The 21,075-nt window shown below is 38.0% G+C and overlaps 1 protein-coding gene across 1 annotated transcript in view; it reads right to left on the reverse strand.

Moving 5' to 3' along the window:
• The window catches only part of LOC121959680 (tight junction protein ZO-2-like), a 35,532-nt gene extending 16,441 nt beyond the window's left edge, over positions 1-19,091 (reverse strand). Inside the window, 3 exon segments of the mRNA XM_042509131.1 lie at positions 478-531; positions 9,123-9,252; positions 18,994-19,091. Coding sequence (XP_042365065.1) covers positions 478-531; positions 9,123-9,128 — 60 coding nt within the window. The 5' untranslated portion in view covers positions 9,129-9,252; positions 18,994-19,091.
• Between the last annotated feature and the right edge of the window lie 1,984 nt (positions 19,092-21,075).

Below are 21,075 nucleotides of genomic sequence, written 5' to 3' on the forward strand. Positions count from 1 at the left end.
TAGCAGCTAGTGTTAGGATTAATTCCACCCTCTCCTTCAAATATGGTCACTTCTGGGTCCAAAAATTCAAGATGGCAATGGTAAGAATGCCAAACTCGAGGCTTAAAATTGGGAATCCACAAGCCAATGGGTGATATCACTGTGGCGACGCTCCTTATCACAATGCTCCTCTATGTTCACCACTGTTTTACCACATATGTAAAAATGTACATTGTTGATCTTGTTGTGTCAGTTTTTCACCATACAGAAAGTTAAGGAGCTCAGCTCGGAGGAAAGCAATTTTTTTTATAACTAAGAAAGTGAGAATTAAAAAAAAGGTTTTTGCTCTCATCACTATTAGCTGAGTGCAACGTGTCAAACTAATAATGTAAATGCACTCCATGTGAAGAACTGGGGATAACAGCCTGTGTTTATGGCTAAAATGTAAATACTGTAAATGAGATGAGCTCTGGTGTGTAGTGGGGCAGATGGACTCACCCTCTGTAGGGTCACGGTGTACTGCTCCCACACGGTCTCCTCCATGACCGGGTTCTGTGGAGAGAAAGGGAAGATTACCACAGGGAGTTTCATTTCACTGAACAGATTAATAATGTATTACGTGATGTAACGACAAAGCCACTTCATTAGCCCAACGCTGCCATTACACAACCAGGAGCTCCCTGGAGAACAATGACAGGCCTCTGCTGGACTGTGTACAACAAGTTTGACTAAGAAACTTCTGGCTCATGTTGAATAAATATTGATGAGAACCCTTGACAACAGTAGGGCTTTTTATAACACTAAAAGCACTAAAAAATAAATCACCATGTAAGACAGACTGTTCCATGAAAGGACCAACACGTTGCCTAAATCAGCAGACACCTGCTGAACTTCAAGTCGATCAACAAACAAGAAACTCAGCAAGGTTTACGGGCTGCGAAAAAATATTACTTTACCTATCAGTTAAAAGAGTAATTTTTTGATTCGTTGTCATGACTAACAAGAAAAGAAAAAGCCAAAACGTTTGTCTTGAAATTGGTTTTGTTGTCTGACAGAGTCAAAAAAAAACTAACTAAAACGGAAGGCAACTGTGTAAATATAGTAAAAAACAGAGATGAATCACATATTTGCATTTGTGAAACTAAAGCCAATCATGTTTAACATTTGTTAAACTTTACAAAAACTAATTATCATTGGTTTCCTATTAAGTGACAGATCAATAATCCAATCAGTCCATCCATCAGCCGTCCTGAGGTACAACCAAACTTTTCTCAAAAATATTCCACCATTTAAGACCAAGTTGATTCCCAAAATCTGAAAACACACATCATAACCCAGTTTTTCTACAAAAATGTAACAGTCACAGAGCTTGAGTTTGAATATTTCCACCAGCCTTTAAACTCTGAAAACACCACAAATAATTTGGATCCTGAATAACCATTTTGCAACAGTTGATGCACTTTTTCCGCAATTCTGGATCGCTCATCTCAGAACCAAACTCAACTCCAACGAATCCAAACACTCGAGCTGATTAAAAACAATCCATTACAGAACCCGTCAGGTCCCGCTGCCCGGCCGACCCAGTTGCCCTGGCCACAGATCTGACCAAATCCGTAGCAGAATCACACTCACGAGTCCCTGAAGGATACGTATGGTCTTGACCGCATGGGCCCATTTCCTGTGCAGGCTGAGGACGGTTTTCATCATCTGCGCTCTCTGTCTCTTCCTTTGTGCGTCTCTCCCTATGTGCGTCTCTCCTTGTTCACCGCCAGCGGTGCTCTGGCAGACTGATGTGCGCCACAGCCTCCTCCATGGTCACAGCTGCACAACCACCAGCAGCTCTCTTCCTGCATCTGCCCGCCTGCCTGCCTTTGACGTAAGAGGGATTCTGCTGGCCTACATTCAGCACAAATCCCACCGTCTGCAGACAGTGTAAACATACAGACACACCAACTCCTGCACAGGCACACGGTGATTTAAACGCCCGAGTGTTCATCCACAAACAAAATAGGAAATCACACCGTACTTTTTGGGTTTGATGTCTGCTCAGACTCCAAGATATACATCTCACACTCCTTAAAGTTTGGAGACGACAAACACAACAGCAAAAACAAAAGAGCGCTCAATGTGGGCATAGTTACTGACAGTACAATGGTTGGGAATTTAAGATGTTTGGGTTATTTTACTTTTGGTTACTAAAGTGGAAGTGAAATCTGTGTGGCGCTGACATCTAAGGCCCAGGCTTAGTGAAACGGGGGCACGACTGGGGCTGGCAGCTCACCCATCATAACCCACTTTTTTGATCTTCTGGCCTACAAGAGAGAACCAGATGACCAGCAGCAGCAGCAGCAGCAGCGAGCCGATGGGAGCGTGTGAATGAAAACAGAACAAACACCATCAACATACTACAGAGCAAATTACAGAGACGGGATCTTTTTTTGGTTCTGCCATTTGAACCTTCCATCTATAAATTCATCTTACAGGGAAAGTTTGGTATTTTTCAGCCTGGACCCTGTTTTTCTATGTTTTTGTGACTGAAGTGAAATTGGTGGTTTTGGCAATGGCGATTTGGGGGCTGTTTCAGGTTTAACAAAAATAATCTTACTCTTCAACAAAAAGGTCTATCTCTGTGAAGATCCTTGCCATTATGTTTTCAGAAATTCAGAATAATAATCTGCACCTGCCAGTGGCAAAAACAAGCGCTTTTAGTGGGCGTAAATTGACTGAGCAAACATGACGAAAATGGTTACATTGCAGCCTGTTTCACCACAGCCGTCTGCAGCAGTCTCACTCAACACTGTGCCAACTTTGAAAACTGTTGTTCCTATTAGCTGCTCAGACACAAAAACATGGGAAAATAGGGTCCTGGCTGGTAAACAGCCAAGTTACCCTTTAAACTTAGATGACTAAACGCAGTAAAAAAAATACCAGACTGTTTTTGAACCAAGTTACTTTTCCTTGAAATAGGGATGTACATACAGCATGTTTGGAAATTGTTAAAGGGTCAATACTTTTAAAACTACAATTACTTCAAAAGGAGATTTCAAGAGTGCAGGTAAGATTGGATGAAATTTAAAGATAAATAGCTTTGTTTGCATCGCAGGAGAGATGTCTTTGTTTTTATGCTGGGAGGGTTGGAGCCAATCCCAGCTGTCAGGTGGGGTACACCCTGGACAGGTTGCCAGGGCTGACACATATAGACAAACAACCATACATGCTCACAGTCACACCAACCAATCTTTGGACTGTAGGAGGAAGCTGGAGACCCCGGAGAAAACCCATGCAGACATGGGGGGAACATGCAAACTCTGCATAGAAGAAATCCAGTTGGACAGACTGAACCCTGTTCCAACTGGGTTTTGAACCAGGGACCCTCTTGTTGTGAGGCAACAGTGCTAACCACGATGCCACTGTGCCACCCTGTTTTTATGCTCAAAAAGGGAAAAGGGAAAATATGTTGTTTAATAAAGAAAAGAAGCATCTAGAAGATCTGCCTCTGTTTTTGTTCACTTGACCTCCATTTGCACCAGAAAGGCCAAAAAAGCACCACTATGTGTAGACTGAGGATACATATTAACTCATGAAAGTCAGATAAATGCCTTAGAAGCAGCGAATATATTTGCTTTGGGTTCAGCTAAACCAGTTTTAATCAGACTCTTCTAGTACCGTGTGATATGATTGTGACGGCTGCTCGCAGGCAGGCCTGCTGGATAAGTCGTAGCCTCCTGAGTGTTTGCCGTTACATAACAAGACACAAACACATTTCCACAAAGGGAGACTGAAATACTGGGTCATCCTCACAGACCGTGACTTTGAAAACAAGTTATTTAGAGAATGAATTGACTCTTTCCAAATACTAAAACAAGGAACGCATGGGTGGGTTTTAGTCCACACTCAAAAAAAATGAGCTGAAATAAAGTCATGTTGGATGACTTTCAGATTCAAACGTAATGCTAATTAAACATCGCTCTCCCCTTGGTGTTGTTGGTTCTCATGGGTGGAGATAAAACTGGGGGATTTTGAGGTCAATAACTGACTCCCTTTTATTCTCACAAATTTTTATGACAAATAAAATAAAATAAATTGAAAAAAAAAAACGATTTTTGCCTTAAAGGATGTTTAAGTCTTAGTACTCAGTACTGCAAATGCAGTACTGCAAATAAAGGAAGTATTTGTATTAAAATGTACACTAATGATTATGTGTGTGGGTTTATCATTTAGTCTATAACATGTACAAAAAAAATGCCCAAAGTGCTGTCTACAATTGACTTGTTTCGTCAAAACCCTAAAAATGTTACGTTTACAATCATATTTTAACACAGGAAAGCAGAAAAACCTCAAAAAGAAGATGCTGGGACCAGAGAATGAGTTGGGTTTTTTTGTTTTGTTTTGTTTATCCAAAAATAATTCAACAGACTTGTTGATTCGCCAAACGGTTGAAAATCATTTCAGCTCAAGGTTTGTACCAATGCCAAGGCAGCTGGAAGAGCCATAAGGAAAAACTGACCTTTTTTTTAATGAAATTGTACCTAAAAATGTATTTTACTGTCCTGCATACGACACTGAAAAGCTTAATTCAAAATGAGGTTTAAGTTCAAATTATAAACTTACACTGAAAGTACCACTGTATGCACAATAAAGAAAATCTGACTCAATTTCTGTTTTACACCTGAATATCTTTGAATCTGCCAACCTCAGAATTAATTTTTATATTTAACTAAAAATAAACTAAAACTGGATATGAAAAAAAAGTTATCTGAAATGAAAATACAACCTAAATAAAAAGAAAAAAACATGGAACAACACTGTCTACTAGAAAACTAACTAAAGTTAAATAAAAATATGTTTTTTTTTTGTTTTATAGTTAAGTCAAATTTGTCAAAACCATAGACTGACAATCCTTCAATAGGCAGTCTCAAAGTTTTAATATTTGCTTGCTGCTGAATCTGATAACAGAAAAGTTAAACAAGTCTGCCCTCTGCTGGAAACAGAGCCCCGGCACACCGTGAACCATAAGAGCAACAAAACAAAGAGCAAATGAATGTAAATATTTTTTATTTATAATAAACAACGGCTCAAAGCGCGGATGAAAACTGCCTCTTAAAAAGGAGCAAAATTCAAAACAAAAACATGAAGTTGTTTTGAGCACTAAAGGACAGAAAAATACCGTTAAGCGCACTGTAAACAGGACAATGCGACCAGTTACAGGAAAAGTAAACGTATAAATAACATTTAAATAGTCAAAACAACGTTAAAAACACGATTTATTAACTTTATACGAGTTTCTAACTAACCTATTAACGTTAGCTGACAGCTAGCTTAACATCACAGCAGGTGCAGCAGGATGCAACAGGCGACTGGGATTCATGGATTCAACTCCTTAATAACTACTTATCCCTAAATTCGTACTTTAAAAAGACTTTAACATAAGTATAATAACCTTATGAATACTTTGAGTTTATCTTTGGAAGTACTTACGGTGAAATACTGAGTTGCGTATCTGCTCAGAGAGAGCAGCCCCCCTCCGTTTACTGGCATCACGCACTTTGAACTCCCGACTGGAATTTAAGGTTAAAACAAAACTATAACTTCTAAGGCGTTTCCAATCGGATGTAGACCAACGTTTTGAGGAAACTAAGGAGTTAAAAGTCTAAAAAGTCTCGTCTGATGTACTTTAAATGCCGAATTTAACTTCCTTAAAACATTAAAAGTAGTCACTCAGGGCAAAAATTAGCGCCGACGTCTCCTAGCTTGGGTCAGATTATACCACATAAGAGCAGAGGGGGGTCTTAAATTTTAAATGAAATTGTGATAGATGACAACAAACTAAAACAATGTTTTAAGATAAAACTTCTCTTAACTTGAATAACAGTTAATTTAAGTATCAGTAATTACGAACAGGTTATCGTGTAATAGATAGTGTGAAGAAGCGGTATTATCCTGGAATACCTCTGACATGGGTGCGTCCAAAATTCCCATTGATTTTCGGGAGCCTGCTGTGAGGCTCCCAGACAGACAAAAACAGATTTAAATCAGCACAACGCAGATTTTTATTTAGAGAAAGACAAGCAATTTTAGAAAAAAATGCATCTGAGCAGATGAGGGACATTCATTTGATTTTTTTTTTTTTGAGTGTATTACAAAAATGTACCCTAAACTTCAAGCAACTGCCCTCCAAAAGGCAAAAACAATACTAGTTTAATTTATATAAAACAGTCAAAAATGTTTAGAATAGCAACCCAAAAAGACTAAACCTATACTTTTTACCCCTAAGCAACACATACCACTAATAGTTTAAACAGAGCAATACATATATTTTCTTATTCATCATTTTCTCTTAATAACCCACCTCTGCGGACATTATTTTAAGAGTTTTATTTTGCTTCCCCCTTTAAAACCTGGATTGACATCACTTTTTTGAATGTGTTTAGATGCCTTTCACATTTAAACCTATGGCCTCTGAGCAATTTGGTTTCATTTCTATCAAAAACATTGGGGAAAAGGCAATGGGCAGCTTTGTAAGTTCAGAAAATTGCAAGATAGTAGATTTAGAAAATTATTTTTTTTTAAAAGCAAGCGAAAAATATATTTATGATTAATATTAATTCAATTAATTAATTGAATAATAACATAATTAAAGTATTGTTACAGTTATAATGATTTTAAAATCCCCTTTTCAGGTCATTTCCTTGTTATTTTGTTTGTTTTTTGCTGTTTCTGCTACAATTTTCTTGTTCTTTTTACCAATTTCTTGTTAATTTGGGGGTCATTTCTTTTAAAGGTGCTTATTGCCCTTTTGTGTTTCTGATAGAAATCAAAACAATTTGCTTAGGTTTCAAAGGGAAATGCAATGCAGTGTATAAAACAAACTACACGGTCAAAAGGTATCTAAACACCCTAATATCAAAGCTATATTTTAAACAAAGTATGTTGGAGGGGGTCCTTACTTTGTCTCTCTTTATACTAAGGGCTGAAAATGTGGAATTGAGTTCTGAGAAGTTCAAAAGTGAGAAAAGCATTTCTTTTATGGACCTGGCTTTGTGCACAGAGGCACTGTCATGTTGAAACAGGGGCAAGCCGGCAAACGAACAAACAAACGGCTGCAACTAAACTGGAAGCATACTTTTACCCGAATTATCACTGTATACTTAAGATTTACTTTCACAGCCTCAGACCAAAAGTACAGAATGTATGCAGAGGTTGTAGAGTGAAAAAATGGCTCTCACACATGAGCGGCTGAAGCAAAGGTCTAGAAAAACTTGACCTTCATGTTCAGCTTCAATAACCTATTGTTGTTGTTTTGTGTGTGTGTGTGTGTGTGTGTGTGTGTGTGTGTGTGTCATAATATCCAGTCTCTCCTTTCAAGCCTGCCCAAATCTGGTATTTTATCATCAAATCACAGATAAGGACACCAGCTGACCCTGAAAATCTCCAAAATTCCTAATACTGCATACAATTTTAACAGTTTTCCCTCAATATCCACTACTGTAACAAATGTCAGAAGCTTTTCTGCTGGCAAAAAGAACAACACTTTATCTACAATGTTTAACTTAAGAGCAGAAAAACCTTAGAAATGAGATAAAGGCATTAATATTTAAGAAAAATTCAGGTCAATCAAGTCCAATCACCACATATTTCATGCTCTGAAATATGTGAAATAGGCCTTAAAATAGGCCATTCCATTGCAAAGCAGCTTCACTGGCCTGAATCATTTGTGTGACCAAGTCATTAAAACAATGAAGCTTCTGGGACGCGACATGTCTCTCCGGTTAATCATCATCCTGGATGCAGGAGGGGTCACTAAAGCGCAGTTGTATTCAAATAAAGAAAGAGGTCTGGGAAACACTGACTCACGAAATCTCCACATCAACAACACATCAATAGAGAAGCAGCCCTGTTTGCCTCGAACATACTATTTTTGGATAAACTAAAAAAAAGCATGCATGCATGCATTTTTTATCTTATCCAGAGATGGGATTATAAAAGAGTTTTATAAGATTAAAATTTATGAAATTTTCATCAACAGAGAAACACAAAGCATGACAGTCACTTAAGATAGATGGATCATGTGAGGGTTGCAAATGCAACCTACAGAGAACATACAGACATGCAAGTAGAAGTATATCAATAAATGATGAAAACATTAAGTTAAGTTAAATATTAAGCTGTATGTGTGCAAATAAATATCATGAATGAAGCTGCCTCGTGTATCCATGTAACTAAATTCAAAGGTAAAAAGGCAACAGCATCATAAATTCAATTTTCCTCATAGATTAGCATGTTGAAGTACGAATGCAGAGTTGTTGGATTTAACACTGAAACATGCTGTAAAGCATATAATCAGACACCAAACCAGATTTTATATCACATACAAATTAGAGCTGCAATGATTTATTATTTGATTAATTGTTAGTTATTAAATTGATTGCCAACTAATCTAATAAATGGTTAATTGGATTCAATTTTTTAAGTAAATAAAAGTCAAAATTCTTCATTTATGAATATTTTCTTGTTTCTTTACTCATACATGACAATAAACTTAATATCTTTGGATTTTGGCAAGACATTTGACAATTAACCCATTGAAACTTGGGCAAATTGGCATGATTTCTTTCAAAAACATGGCAAAAAGGCAATGGGTAACTTGATGAAAATTAGCCAGAAATAAGTAAAAAGGTACAATAAAATTCCATGAAAATTAGCAAAGAAAACAGAAAAAGAAGTAAAAAAAAAAAAAACAAAAACAAGGACATGACTTTAAAAAATGCTTCAAAAATAATAATAGTTCTGTAACATAATTTTAAATGTGATCATGATAATCATAAAAAATCTGTAGCTTTTTTCTTTTTCCCAAGACTCTTTATCCTAGTTTGTTTAAAAAATATATCTAAATCTACTTATTTCTTATAATTTGTGTAACATTTCAAAACAAGCTGCTCATTGCCTTTTTTTCCATGTTTATGAAAGAAACTGAAAACCAATTTGTTCAAAAGTATAAATACTTGCGAAACACATCTGAAAGCAGCACAAAACGATGTCGACCAAGTTTTTAAAGGGGTAATCAACAGTGAAAATAATGTTTATTTGCAGCTCAAGTGACAACAAAGCGTCAATACTGAAGACCATGCAAAGAAACAACGTACCATCATAATAGCCGAGTAGCTCCGTGAAGAGAGGCGGCGAAGATACAGATACTGGGCTTCTCTGGACCAGCGAAACTTTCGACTGGACTTGAGCAGATCAGTGCTGGTCTGGTCCGAGCCAGGCTGTTCCCTATACACACACACACAGAGAAATTCACAATTTTAACAGTCAACTCTTTACTGCAAGTGTGTTATACCTAAAAAAAAAAAATAAATTTGCTAAAGTACAAGGGCTCTACTCACTGTATCAAACCTGCCTTATATTGGATAAACGGTTGTGATTTGCCTGAAGCGGTTGGGTGGATATCTGTTTAAAAGCATCTTCCAGAGCAAATAAAACATGAGCTCTGAGGTTCATCTGGTTCCCAAGATAGCTTGAGCCAAACTCGGGACCAGAAGTCAGGATGACTTGCAATATAGACTTTTCAAATTTATTTGCCCATGAAACTTCGTTATCAAGTGATGATTCTAATGTGTGAAACTGCCATAAATTTCACATTTGTAGCAGGTTTTATGAGTCGGACAATTGATTTTCATACTGTATAGAAATGCATGGAAAAGAAATGACAAAAAAATACATGAAAAATTCTAATACATTCATGCATTAAAAAAGGTCAGTACTGTAATGAGTACATGAGTTATGTTATTCTTAAGGATAAAATATTTACAAACTGGTATCTTCAAGTCCAAATGAATCCACATGTAGACTCCTACTGAAACGTTAAATATTTCTTTTTTTCTAAGAGTTTCACTAAATGCTCTGTAGGAATGTACTCAGGCACGGCGCTGCTTTCAGCGAAATCCTAATGCCAACAATGCCAACAAGCTCATAATGACAATGCCAACATGCTGATGTTTAACAGGTGTGTTTGCCGTGTTTAACATCTTAGTTGGTAGCATACTTGCCAATTTGCAGGTATTATAAAACCAAGTACTGGATAAACGTTAACATGCTGATGGTGGTAGATGAAAAGTTAGGGGGTCCCCAAAGTTAGCATTTGTCCTGAGGGGGGCATGAATGTGGGTGCCAACTTTCATGAAAATCTATAAGACACGCACATCCTGTAGTGGGTGCTGGATATAAGATGGATCAAAATGTGAAATGATAGAGGTCCGCACACCAGGGAGCTCCCCTTATTTAATTCTGCCAAATAAGTGACGTTTCAAGCCAAAACGCTGTTCCCCAGACTTATCATATGTCTGAGGAATACAATCCTCTAAGGGGAGCTCTCCGGTGTGCGGACCTCTATCTTTTAAGAAGGCCATGAGCAACTTTTCAAGAAATGACCCCACAATTTGCAAGAAATTCACAAAAAGTGACAAGAAAATTACCTAAAAAAGCTAAAAAAAAAAAAAAAAAAATAAAATACATAAAATAAAATAAAAATAAAAAGGTAAATGAACTAAAGCAGGAAATAGGGAATGACCTGCTAAAAATAATAATTAATAATAATAAATATTTCAACTTATAACCTAATTTTTAAATATATAAAATATAGTAATATATATATTTACTTGTAACCTTTTACTATATTTTTGCAATTTGCAGGGCATTTCATGCCAATGTGCTGATTGCATTTTTTTCCCATGTTTCTGAAAGAAATCACACCAATTTGCTCACATTTCAAAGGTCTGAATGCTTGTAAAAGGCATCTGAGCGCAGCACAAGAAATCTGATACTGATCCAGGTTTCAAAGAGTTAATCTGGTGGAGATATTTCACTCTAGAACAAAGCGGCCAACTGAAAAATATGTTCATCCATAGCTTTATCTCTAGTGTGACTAAAAATGCAGAGAAGTTATTAAGATTACAACTACCTCCTTTTTGCACCAGTCAGAACGACAACTAAATCCTTAATTGCTGAGGAATTATAATCTAAATATTTCAAAGACCACAGGACCAGATGAGAGAAAGTAGAGCTATAAATAGAGAATAAAATGCCACGTTTCCCAGAAATAAGCCACGCGTGTATAGCTCTGAGTAGACCCAGCTCACACTGATACTACCGACTTTAATACGATAATCTGCAGTCTCACTTCAAGAGCAGCGTCTCTGACCCGATCACCAACATGCCCGAACATGTGGCTCAAACTACTTTTCGTTGCCCAACGTCATGGCAGCGAGTCAGACGTGAGGTTTCTGCTGCATTCAGACGGTCTGACTGGATACAGTCAGAGAATACTTAGATTAATTTTAAGAGTGAAGAAATTGAATTGCCTCTGCATGACAAAACCTGCAGACGTGTGCACGTTAAGCACAGACTTGTAGGTTCAGTTTGGTATCTCCACCAAACTCCACCCGCCAACCGAATCACTGTGCAGAAGAAAAGACCATTTTTCATACAGCAACCTATTCAAGCAGTTAAAACTATGACTGGTACAATAGTTTAAATTAAAGTGTCTCTATCTGAGATAGAGACCAGAGGAACCAGAAGATGGAGAGCATCTCTATCTGAGATGTCTTCCTCTACTGCTGTGGAGTATCTAGAATGACAGAGTTTCTGGAAAGACACACTGATGTGATTTTTCAAAGCTGCAAGGAACATAAACAAAACTGTCAGCGACTAAAAGCCTGCACATCAAAAGCCAAAACTACCTGCATGACCAAAAACCACTAGAATGAATCATGTTTTCTAAATCCATCTGTTGCTTCCCTGAACTCAGCACTTAAAGGCACCCGTATCTCTAAAGCATTATCAGGATTTAAAGATCTGTTTGAAGTAACCAGCTGCAGCAGATGTTACAAGATGCACTTCAGTGCTGTAATGCACAGGCTCTCCATGCATGTGAAAGGTAATAAAACACGCACACAGTGATCTAACTCACCCCGGGGGTCTCCACAGTTTCCTTCCGGGTGGCAGAAGCTCCCGTTTGTTGAGGGGTACGATCCCTATGGCCGCCTGCATGATGGTGATAAACTTCTTAAACTTCATCTTCTAATTCTTCTCTAACAGCATCACAAACACCAAACTGCTCTGAGTGCTCCTACGCTTCCATCGCTCATCCTCTAACAAGAGGCTGATTCAGCATCTCTATCTGCATCTTCTAGACTACAAACTCTCATGAAAACCAGCCACAGCTTCAGCACCCAAATCGGCGAGGTCCCCCGAGCCGGAGCTACTACAACTCCTGTCCCCAACCACTGACTCCGACAGATGTCCTTTTGGCTTTTCTGAGCAAGGGAGGATAAAAGGAAAACAAACGGCCACGCTCCTGCCAGGCGGTGGGCCGGCCGAGAGAGGATGACAGCACGTCACTCTTACATAATTCTGGAGCTTCTCTGGACATTACACTAATGAAAACGCAGCCTCTGCCACCACCGCTGCTGCTGCTGCTGCTGCTGCTGCAGCCGCTGCAGCCGCCGGGATAATTGTGGTACTAAGCCCTGACAGATCATGCATGCTCCCCGCCCCCTTCCCCTATAATCCCCCATCCAGGCTTAGTCTTCTCGCCATTTACACCCGAACAGACCCATCCACTTCACCCTGACATCCTCACACACCCCTGAACCAGAGCTCACCCCTTACGGAGGTTTATTAATGACACAGCTACTACCAAACACATTTAAGCTGTAATCAATCTGCACTTCAAGATTTGAGCGTGCACAGGGACAGACTTGTGAGTACAAAACACGTTTTCGGTGCAATGCGCTGATTTTATGCACGCTTCCCTTTGAAGTCTGCTCTCAGTACTTTCTCTAGCTGTTTTGGTGCATTCTGAATGAAGGATTTCGTCTTTCAATGCAAAAATCAAAGGTCAACACTATTTATTCTTTCTTGTTGTCAGACTAAATATCAATTTTGGTGTTTCAAACCCTTTTGTGATGCCATCACATTTGTTAGGAACTATTTTCAGCTGCGCTTTAATACACATTTGGTGCTCTAGTGAGTATTTAAATATGGGGGATTAAGTCGAAATAGATTGAAAAATGTCTTTTCATGCGATTTGTTGAAATAAAAAAATATAAAAATTTCCAGACTTATCTTTTTTTATATACCATATGTTATATACATATTATTTTTTGTCTACACTGTTTAAGAATAATTATCAATCGATCGAATCGTTATCCACATACAAATATTCAAATGCACAATCATATTTAAAGGAAAAAAAAGTTCAGTAGGGATGAGAATCTATATCCGGTTCCAGCTGAGAATGGGTTGCCAATGGGAATCATAATTGTACGCCTCTGAGCTAATAAATTCATTTGATTGATGCCAACATGTCTTACTGACAGTTGCACATTGCAAAACAATAACGTCAAACTTGTGTATACGCTGCTGAAAACAATCAATAAGGGAACGATTAAGAATCAGATCAATAAGCAGAATCAATAATGGCATTGGCATCAATAAAATTTTAATATGCCTAACCAAAATATCCACAAACATACTTCCTTATAACTACAGAAGAGGATTTTGTTTTTCATGTGTACACGTGTATTACTCAGACCAAGCTTGTCTAATATAGTTATCAAAACTGAACCATTTCTATCCAAATTCTTTATCTTTTATATAAAACAGTGTTTCCGGCACACTCATGTGGATCCTGCAAAACATGACAGCTACAGTGATTGGAGAACAGCGATATGGGGCACTGAATTTGAATACTTTACTGTTTATCAGACTGCAAATGAGAGAAGAATTAACGCTAGCGCACCCATTAGTCCCCAAATCAGATTCAGCCAGAGCAAATTCCTGCGCCAATGGAACAGCTGGTGGCCAGCGGCAGTCCTGGGTCAAACCTGTGTAACAGCAGCAACAGAAAGTTTGCTGATTTAGCAAGTCGACGTGGACCAAACCCCCTAAATTACATCTTTAAAATGTAGAACAGCCTTGAGATAATACACGCACTTGCAAAAAATGAAAAATGTCAGGTGGACGACAACAAAAGAAGAAATGACCCAAAAATTAACCAAAAAAAGTGAAAAAGTACAAGAAAGTTACCTTAAATTAGTTAAAAATACATATAAATAAATAAATAACTGTGGCAAACAAGTTCACTTTGATGAGGCCACTGAAGCAGCAGGGTGCAGAGGTTGTGGCCTGGGAAAAGCTAAACCTGGCTCAGCTCTGTTGCAATGCTGCATTGTATTTTAGGTGCATTGTTTGGTCTTATTACCCAGAAACAGGACACATGACAATTTTCAGGAAACAGCCTTCAAAACATGAGGTCTGACAAGAAGACATCTCCAAATCAAATCTGACCTCACTTGCACACTGTCACATCTTGGTTTGCAGCCTGATAACGGTTTCTAGCCCAAACCCTCAGCGTGCACGCCACTCCACCGCTCAGATTAAATGTCTACATCTTGTCATCCCCGAGTCACCAGCTGACAGCAGGCCGCCATGTCCTGAGTGGTTGGAAATAAATAAATAATCTCTCTGGCCTCTTGATGAGCTGCCAACCAATGCAAACTCCGGACAGGATTTATATTCCAGCAGCTTGGACGTCTGGATTACGGCTGTGGATGGTCGTGCCATGAGAGCTGCTGCAGATTTCACTGAGCAGCAGAAATCCCTCCGAACTCCAAAAACACCAGGAGAACCGCAGGGTGGGGGGTGGGGGCGCAAAAATAACAAGCGTCTATTTTTAAAAAGGTTGGGCAACAACAGCACAAAGGAAGAGGAGAAAGGAGGAGAGGAGAGAGGTTTTTTAAGTTCACCGTGTTTGTCTTCTTTGTCAGAGGAGCCCAGATTAAGAGCCTCGTCTGGGCTGAAAGCACAGAAACCAAATCATTAAACTGTGCAGTATTCACGCAGCAGCATGACATTCACAGGCGGCTTTATCATAATCCAACACCTTACAGTAATCTCGCAGAGAACACTCATCCAGCCCAGATTTTAGGCACAGGAAAATGTGTATGTATATGTGGGTGGATACTAAATCATAAACATGGACACAAAGGTGCAAAAAGACACAAGCTGTCAGAAATACATAACTTGTATAAGACCTGTGACGTTTCAGAAATGTTGTTTTCATTAACCACGCTTGTTTGGCATATACAGGGGTCATCATTGTGTTTAATCAGCAGCTGGCTCTGCTGTTTCTCTCACTTGTTTTTTTGGTTTTCCAGCCCAAAACAAGAATATCTCACTAAAATAAATAAATACATAAATAAAGCATGAATATAGAAAGTTATTAAATCATAAAAAATAATATCAGATACTTATAAAAGGCATAATAAACACATAAACCTTGTCACATAATGTACTACTGAGAAAGGCTAAATTTCTAATTATAAGCAATGAAATAGACTCAATTCACACAACTTCACAAATTTGATGCCTTCAGATTTGGCCTGACAAAAATCAAACACAACTTGCACCTCAGCTTGCACTTTAACACCAATGACTCGTTGCTTTACTAGGACTTGAGCCTTTTGACTGGAAAACACTTGATACCTTTCCCCGAACCTAAAAAATTAGTCCAGCTGTTTGCCAACTCATTCACCATAACAACTTTATAAGGCGATAATAGTCTTCATTAGAACACAGCCAGAATTGTTTTCAGCTACCAAATAAGCACAGCCATCTGCTTCAATCTGCACTCACGACAACAACAAGCCCAATGAAAATCAAACCATCATTCCACCGCACATTTATTCACAGTATCTTCCTTTTAATCCTCCACTGAATGCTTTCATGCACAATCACAAATATTCACAACTTCTGCAGCAGTGCCATCTCAGTGGATTTGCACGATGGTGACTCGCAGTCATCTCCAAGATTTGAAAAACATGTTAAGTCTTGTCGGCTTTTTTTTCTGCTCTTCTGCTGCTGCAGTTTCATAACTACAAAATGAACCTGTTTGTTCTTTTGAAACTTTGCTGTGATCTCCATTTTTACCCTTGCATGTACACCTATACATAACAGATATACAACTAGATTTTTAATAAAGTGGCTTTTTCTAGTTTCAAAAGCAAAGTTCAGTCAGGCTACGACCAAAAACATGTTTTGTGAAGATTTGCCCTCACGGTTTGTGATATATTGGGTTTATGAGAATGAGACAGATGCAAGGTCACCATGGCCTTGACCTTTGACTATCAAAATCTAATCAGTTCATACTTGAGTCCAAGTGAACATTTGTGCCAAATTCTTGAGATAACACGTTTACAAAAATGAGAAAAATTAGGTCACAGAGACCTTGAGCTCTGACCATAAAAATCAAATCAGCTCATCGTTGAGGCCAAGTGGGTGTTTCAGGGCATTCTTGAGATATTGCGTTTACAAGAACAAGACGAACCAGAATACCTAATCTTGCAGGTTTGGAGGCATAAAAAATAGTATCTAGAAATATTTACATATGGAAATTACATTTAGAGTATTAGATAAGGGGTATATTTTCAATTGTAAAACTTTATAGTTGAAATCAGTATTTTTCTCTGTCCAGTCTACTCAAAGAAATATAACTAATGTGCAGCGGCAGGTTGGGGCTTTTACTACTTTTAAAAGCTTCAGATTTAAATAATGAAAGAAGAGGGAGAGTATTCAGCCTTCCGCCTAATTCCTTTGTCACTGCATGTTTTCACTATTTAATGAGAATTCCTTCTTTTTTTTCATCTTTTCCCACGAAGTGTGCAAATGTAGCTGGAGCTGTGCGGCCGTCTTAATACTTTTACATAAGCAGTTTGTTTCTCTGGCCCTTGACACTTCCCCACATGTTGGAGTAGCGCTGTAGTGCTGCATTACTAAAGCCCAAGGCCATTATGCAACTTCCATATGCAATGCATGTGCGAGCCAGATGGAGGGACACATGCCACTCACAAATCTGTGATGAGAGTGCATAGGGAGGGAGGGAAAGAGACTGATGGGCAGAGGAAAGAGAGTCCGTCAGTGCACGTGCTCTTCACAGGTATAATCTGGATCATCAGGGTGCATGCAGTGACCCGGAGAAGCAAAAAAAAAAAAAAAAATGTGTTACAGTTTTGCATGAAACAAAAGCCTGTTCTCTTTGCCAAAGCCTTTTCTTTTTTTAAAATGCACAATGTAAATTAAGGAATGAGAGAACACTTATTGCAAGTCTGTTCCTCCCTTTTGAAAGCCACTACAGAGCTCTAACTACCACTGAAGACATGTTTTCAGTTTACATTCTGCAATCATGCATAAGGACTTATTCAAAGCTGATTCAGAGTCAGTGTCAGCAAGGAAAACGGCAGGACAAAGCACTATACATCCCTAACCCATTCACTGCCAATGACAGTAAAACTTCCATTCCAACGTAGGAGCCAAACCACCGAATCAACAACCCACTAAATTTATTAAATTACAGTTTACACCAGATTTTATTCTGTTTAGGCCTCGGCCATTAAGAGAAAATCAAATATCACAATATTTTTGACCGAATACCCCCAAATCGATGCTGCAATATTATCGCAGGGTTGCCTAAGATGGTTTTACAAAATATTTACACAATGAGATTTTTGATAAGCAATCTTCAGTCATGTGGATTTAATGACTAAGTGGGTAAAGGCAAATAATAGAACATCTAGAATAGTCTGGGAAGCTCCGAAATTTGCATCGCTTTACTGTAATGCAGCTTTTAAAACCAGGAAAAGACTTAACTTCATTGATTCTAAATGTTTTGGATCTGCCTCAAATGTTCCACTGTTTGGCAAATGTTTGTCATGTAATGACAATAAATAATAGCTTAAACTACAATTAACTGTATGATTTCTTTAACTTTTACTCAGGAGCCAAAATTAGCCTTTAAACTAAACAAATGCTTTTATCATGACACTGGCCTATTTCACTACTTCATTAAATTAAGTAAGGATCCTTCTTTACCAATTGCTTCCCCAAATATTGTTAATAATTTATAAAAACAAATGTGTGTGTGCATTTTTAGCTTAGTATAACTACCACCATAGATGGATTACAAAACAGGCATAAGGGTGTAATGAGTGTCAGAGGCCCCTTCTGCAAAATGTCATTCAAATTAGTGTAACAAAAAACACAAAAGACTCAAAATGAACACCAAGAGATGGAAAGGAACCGCAAGGAGACACAAAATAACTACAAAAAGACACAAAACAACTAAAAGAAGACACAAATGACCTCAATGAGATCAAATAAACTGCAAGGAGATGCAAAATAACTACAAAAAGACACAAAACAACTAAAAGACACAAAATGATCTTGATGAGATGCAAATGAAGTGTAAGGAGATGCAAAAGAACTACAAAAGGACACAAAACAACTAAAAGAAGACACAAAATGACCTCAATAAGATGCAAAACGTCAAAAAAGAGGCAAAACCACCATGTCTGTGTGTCCTTTAAGAGGTGGTGGGGTCTTTTGCATATCGTGCCCAGGGGCCCAGTGTCCTATAATCCACCACTGACAACTACCAGTAACTCCTGCTGTCAGAGAAAGACTAAAAGACTAAAAATAAAATCTTAAAAACTGGAAATTTTGGCGGGTAAAAACGCGCCTGTAGTTCTTTTGGGGTACTAAAAGTACCTCTGTAAAGTATTTTTTCCGCCAAATATGCTGCCTGCCAACCGTTAACAACACACACTGAATACACAAAGCGTTCAAACAGCAGCACAAAGCTAACCCAGCCCCACTTTGTGCCTCTTGTGTATTTACACAATGCATGCATGAATACAGAGGACACACACACACACACGCGCGCGCGCAAAACAGCAACACAGAGGCCTAAACACACATCTGCCGCATCAAATAACACTGAAATAACAACCTGCTTTCTTTAAGTGCAAGTTTAAAAAACTGTTTATTACTTAAACTCGTCGTAATAAACCCATATGACACCAGTATGCACCAGTACAATGCCCTAATATGGCAGTGCGCGCGACCAGACGCGGTGAAAACATGTCGACTTTCAGGGCGAAGAGTCCGCCATCTACTCACCAGGTGAACCTCCGTCTGCTTCCGGTTTTTATGAGGTCAAAGCAGATTAATCCCAACAGAAAAGATGGAAATAACAGATGCAGAAGACGATGAGGGTTTCAACTGGACACAAAAGTGTGTGTGTGTTCCGGTTTCGACTGGCCTGGATCATGTCATTTCCTGGTTCTCGCAGGTATGTGGGCGTGTCTTAGAGGCTGCAGGTGTGTGCTGTCTGCAGGGCTGCAGCTCAACTGTAGTTTCAACACGTGACGTGACTCCCAGTGGGTGCGGCAGGATGTGACATCATCCTGAGTCACTCATCCTGTAACCTGAAAGTGACACAGTGACTCAGTTTACTATCAGCATATAAGAGACAACAAAAAAAAAAAAATAAATAAAAAATCTATAGCTGAGCAGTAAAGGTAAATAAAGGTATGTAGGTCTTCTCTATCACCAAATTAACCACAAAGGTCAACTGTTTTTCATCTGAGGTTGTTGGGACATCTATTATTATCCCCCAGTAATGAACGAATTGCTATTTTTGGTGTGGCCTAAAACTAATAATAATAATGATGATGATGATGATGATGATAATAATAACAACTGTTTAATTAAACTATGTTTTAAAAAACTGCTTTAAAAGATGACCATTAACCCATTTGTTAAATAAAACGTTTTTTATGAGTAAAATTAAAATAAATATGGTCTATAGTCTACTAAATATGCTCTTGTGGTTTTCCTATGTTATTATTATTATTGTTATTATTGTTGTTGTTGTTGTTGGTGGTGGTGGTGGTGTTTATCTAAAAAAAAACATGTTTAATTTTGTAATAAATTGTTAGTGTCCATATCACAACAAGTACTATGAATGCTCTAACAAAATGTGTTAATTTTATGTTTGCACATGTGAACTGTGTTTCACAGATCAAGGACCACAGGTGTCATGTAAATATTTAAAAAGCACTTTATTGCAGTAAATGGAAAAAAAGATCAAATAGCAATTTTACAAATGAAAAAAAAATCAATAAACTGATTACAAAATATATAAAATAAGATATAAATATGCACTTTTTTCTTTCTTTCTTTCTTTCTTTCTTTGTTACTGAACTTGACTTTTTTTTTCATACAAATCACTTTTCATACCAATGTAAATACTCACTGATAGTAACCAAATGGTACCACCTGTGCACACATTAGTTTTATTGTTAGATACTTCACATGTACGGACACAGTAAGCTAAAAAAGCAACAGCCGGCTGTGATTTTGGTGCTGGTCTGACTGGTTTGACCTGATCAGGTTACGACCCTCTGGCACGTCTGATGTCACAAAACAGAGAAGCCCAGTTTAAGCTGGTAAGACACTGTAATTTGTTGTTGTCTGAATGAAACTCGTCCCAGCTACACCTCTGATTGTCACACCACCCCTTTGTCATCTGAAGAATTAAAGTATAAATTGAGGTGCATCTGATGAAATACAATAGATGAGATAAGAAACAAATGTATAACTTAATTTACCGAACAAATTCGTTAGTACAACACAGTGCAAGTTTCACAAAATGTAAATTTTCAATTGCTTCAAAATCACACTATACAGAGAATAAATGAATGTTAATTTCCACTTCTGGTAGATGTTTCCCTCCAAGTCAGATTGGCCTAAATTCTCCACACCTACAGTTTTAGTTTGTCACTCTGCTCTGTAAAACCATCAGTGGGTGAAGACAGAAACAGGACATCACTGCATATTAGAAAATAAACTGAATTTAACCAGTCAGATATATTCATGGATTAAATTGGATGCACTATATATCTTTGGATATTATCCATAAAGAAGCAGTCAGCCCAATAACCAAAAAGAAACGATGTGATCACCCTTCAGCAGTAAGCAGTTGTGGACAGACGCAGGCCTCACGTGCAGAAATGCAAAGGAAAGGCAAAAATTACTCTTACCATCTTCTGCATCCTCTTTTTACAGTCTATGATTGTATCATTGCTGCGCCCCCTTGTGTCTAAATAAAACATGACGGATGGGAATGTATCCTTGTAATTGCATGCATTACATTAATTTTAAATACATTGTATTCATTGTATATTTTACAAAAATATG

This window comes from Plectropomus leopardus, chromosome 20 (assembly GCF_008729295.1).
Source record: "Plectropomus leopardus isolate mb chromosome 20, YSFRI_Pleo_2.0, whole genome shotgun sequence".
NCBI lineage: Eukaryota > Metazoa > Chordata > Actinopteri > Perciformes > Serranidae > Plectropomus > Plectropomus leopardus.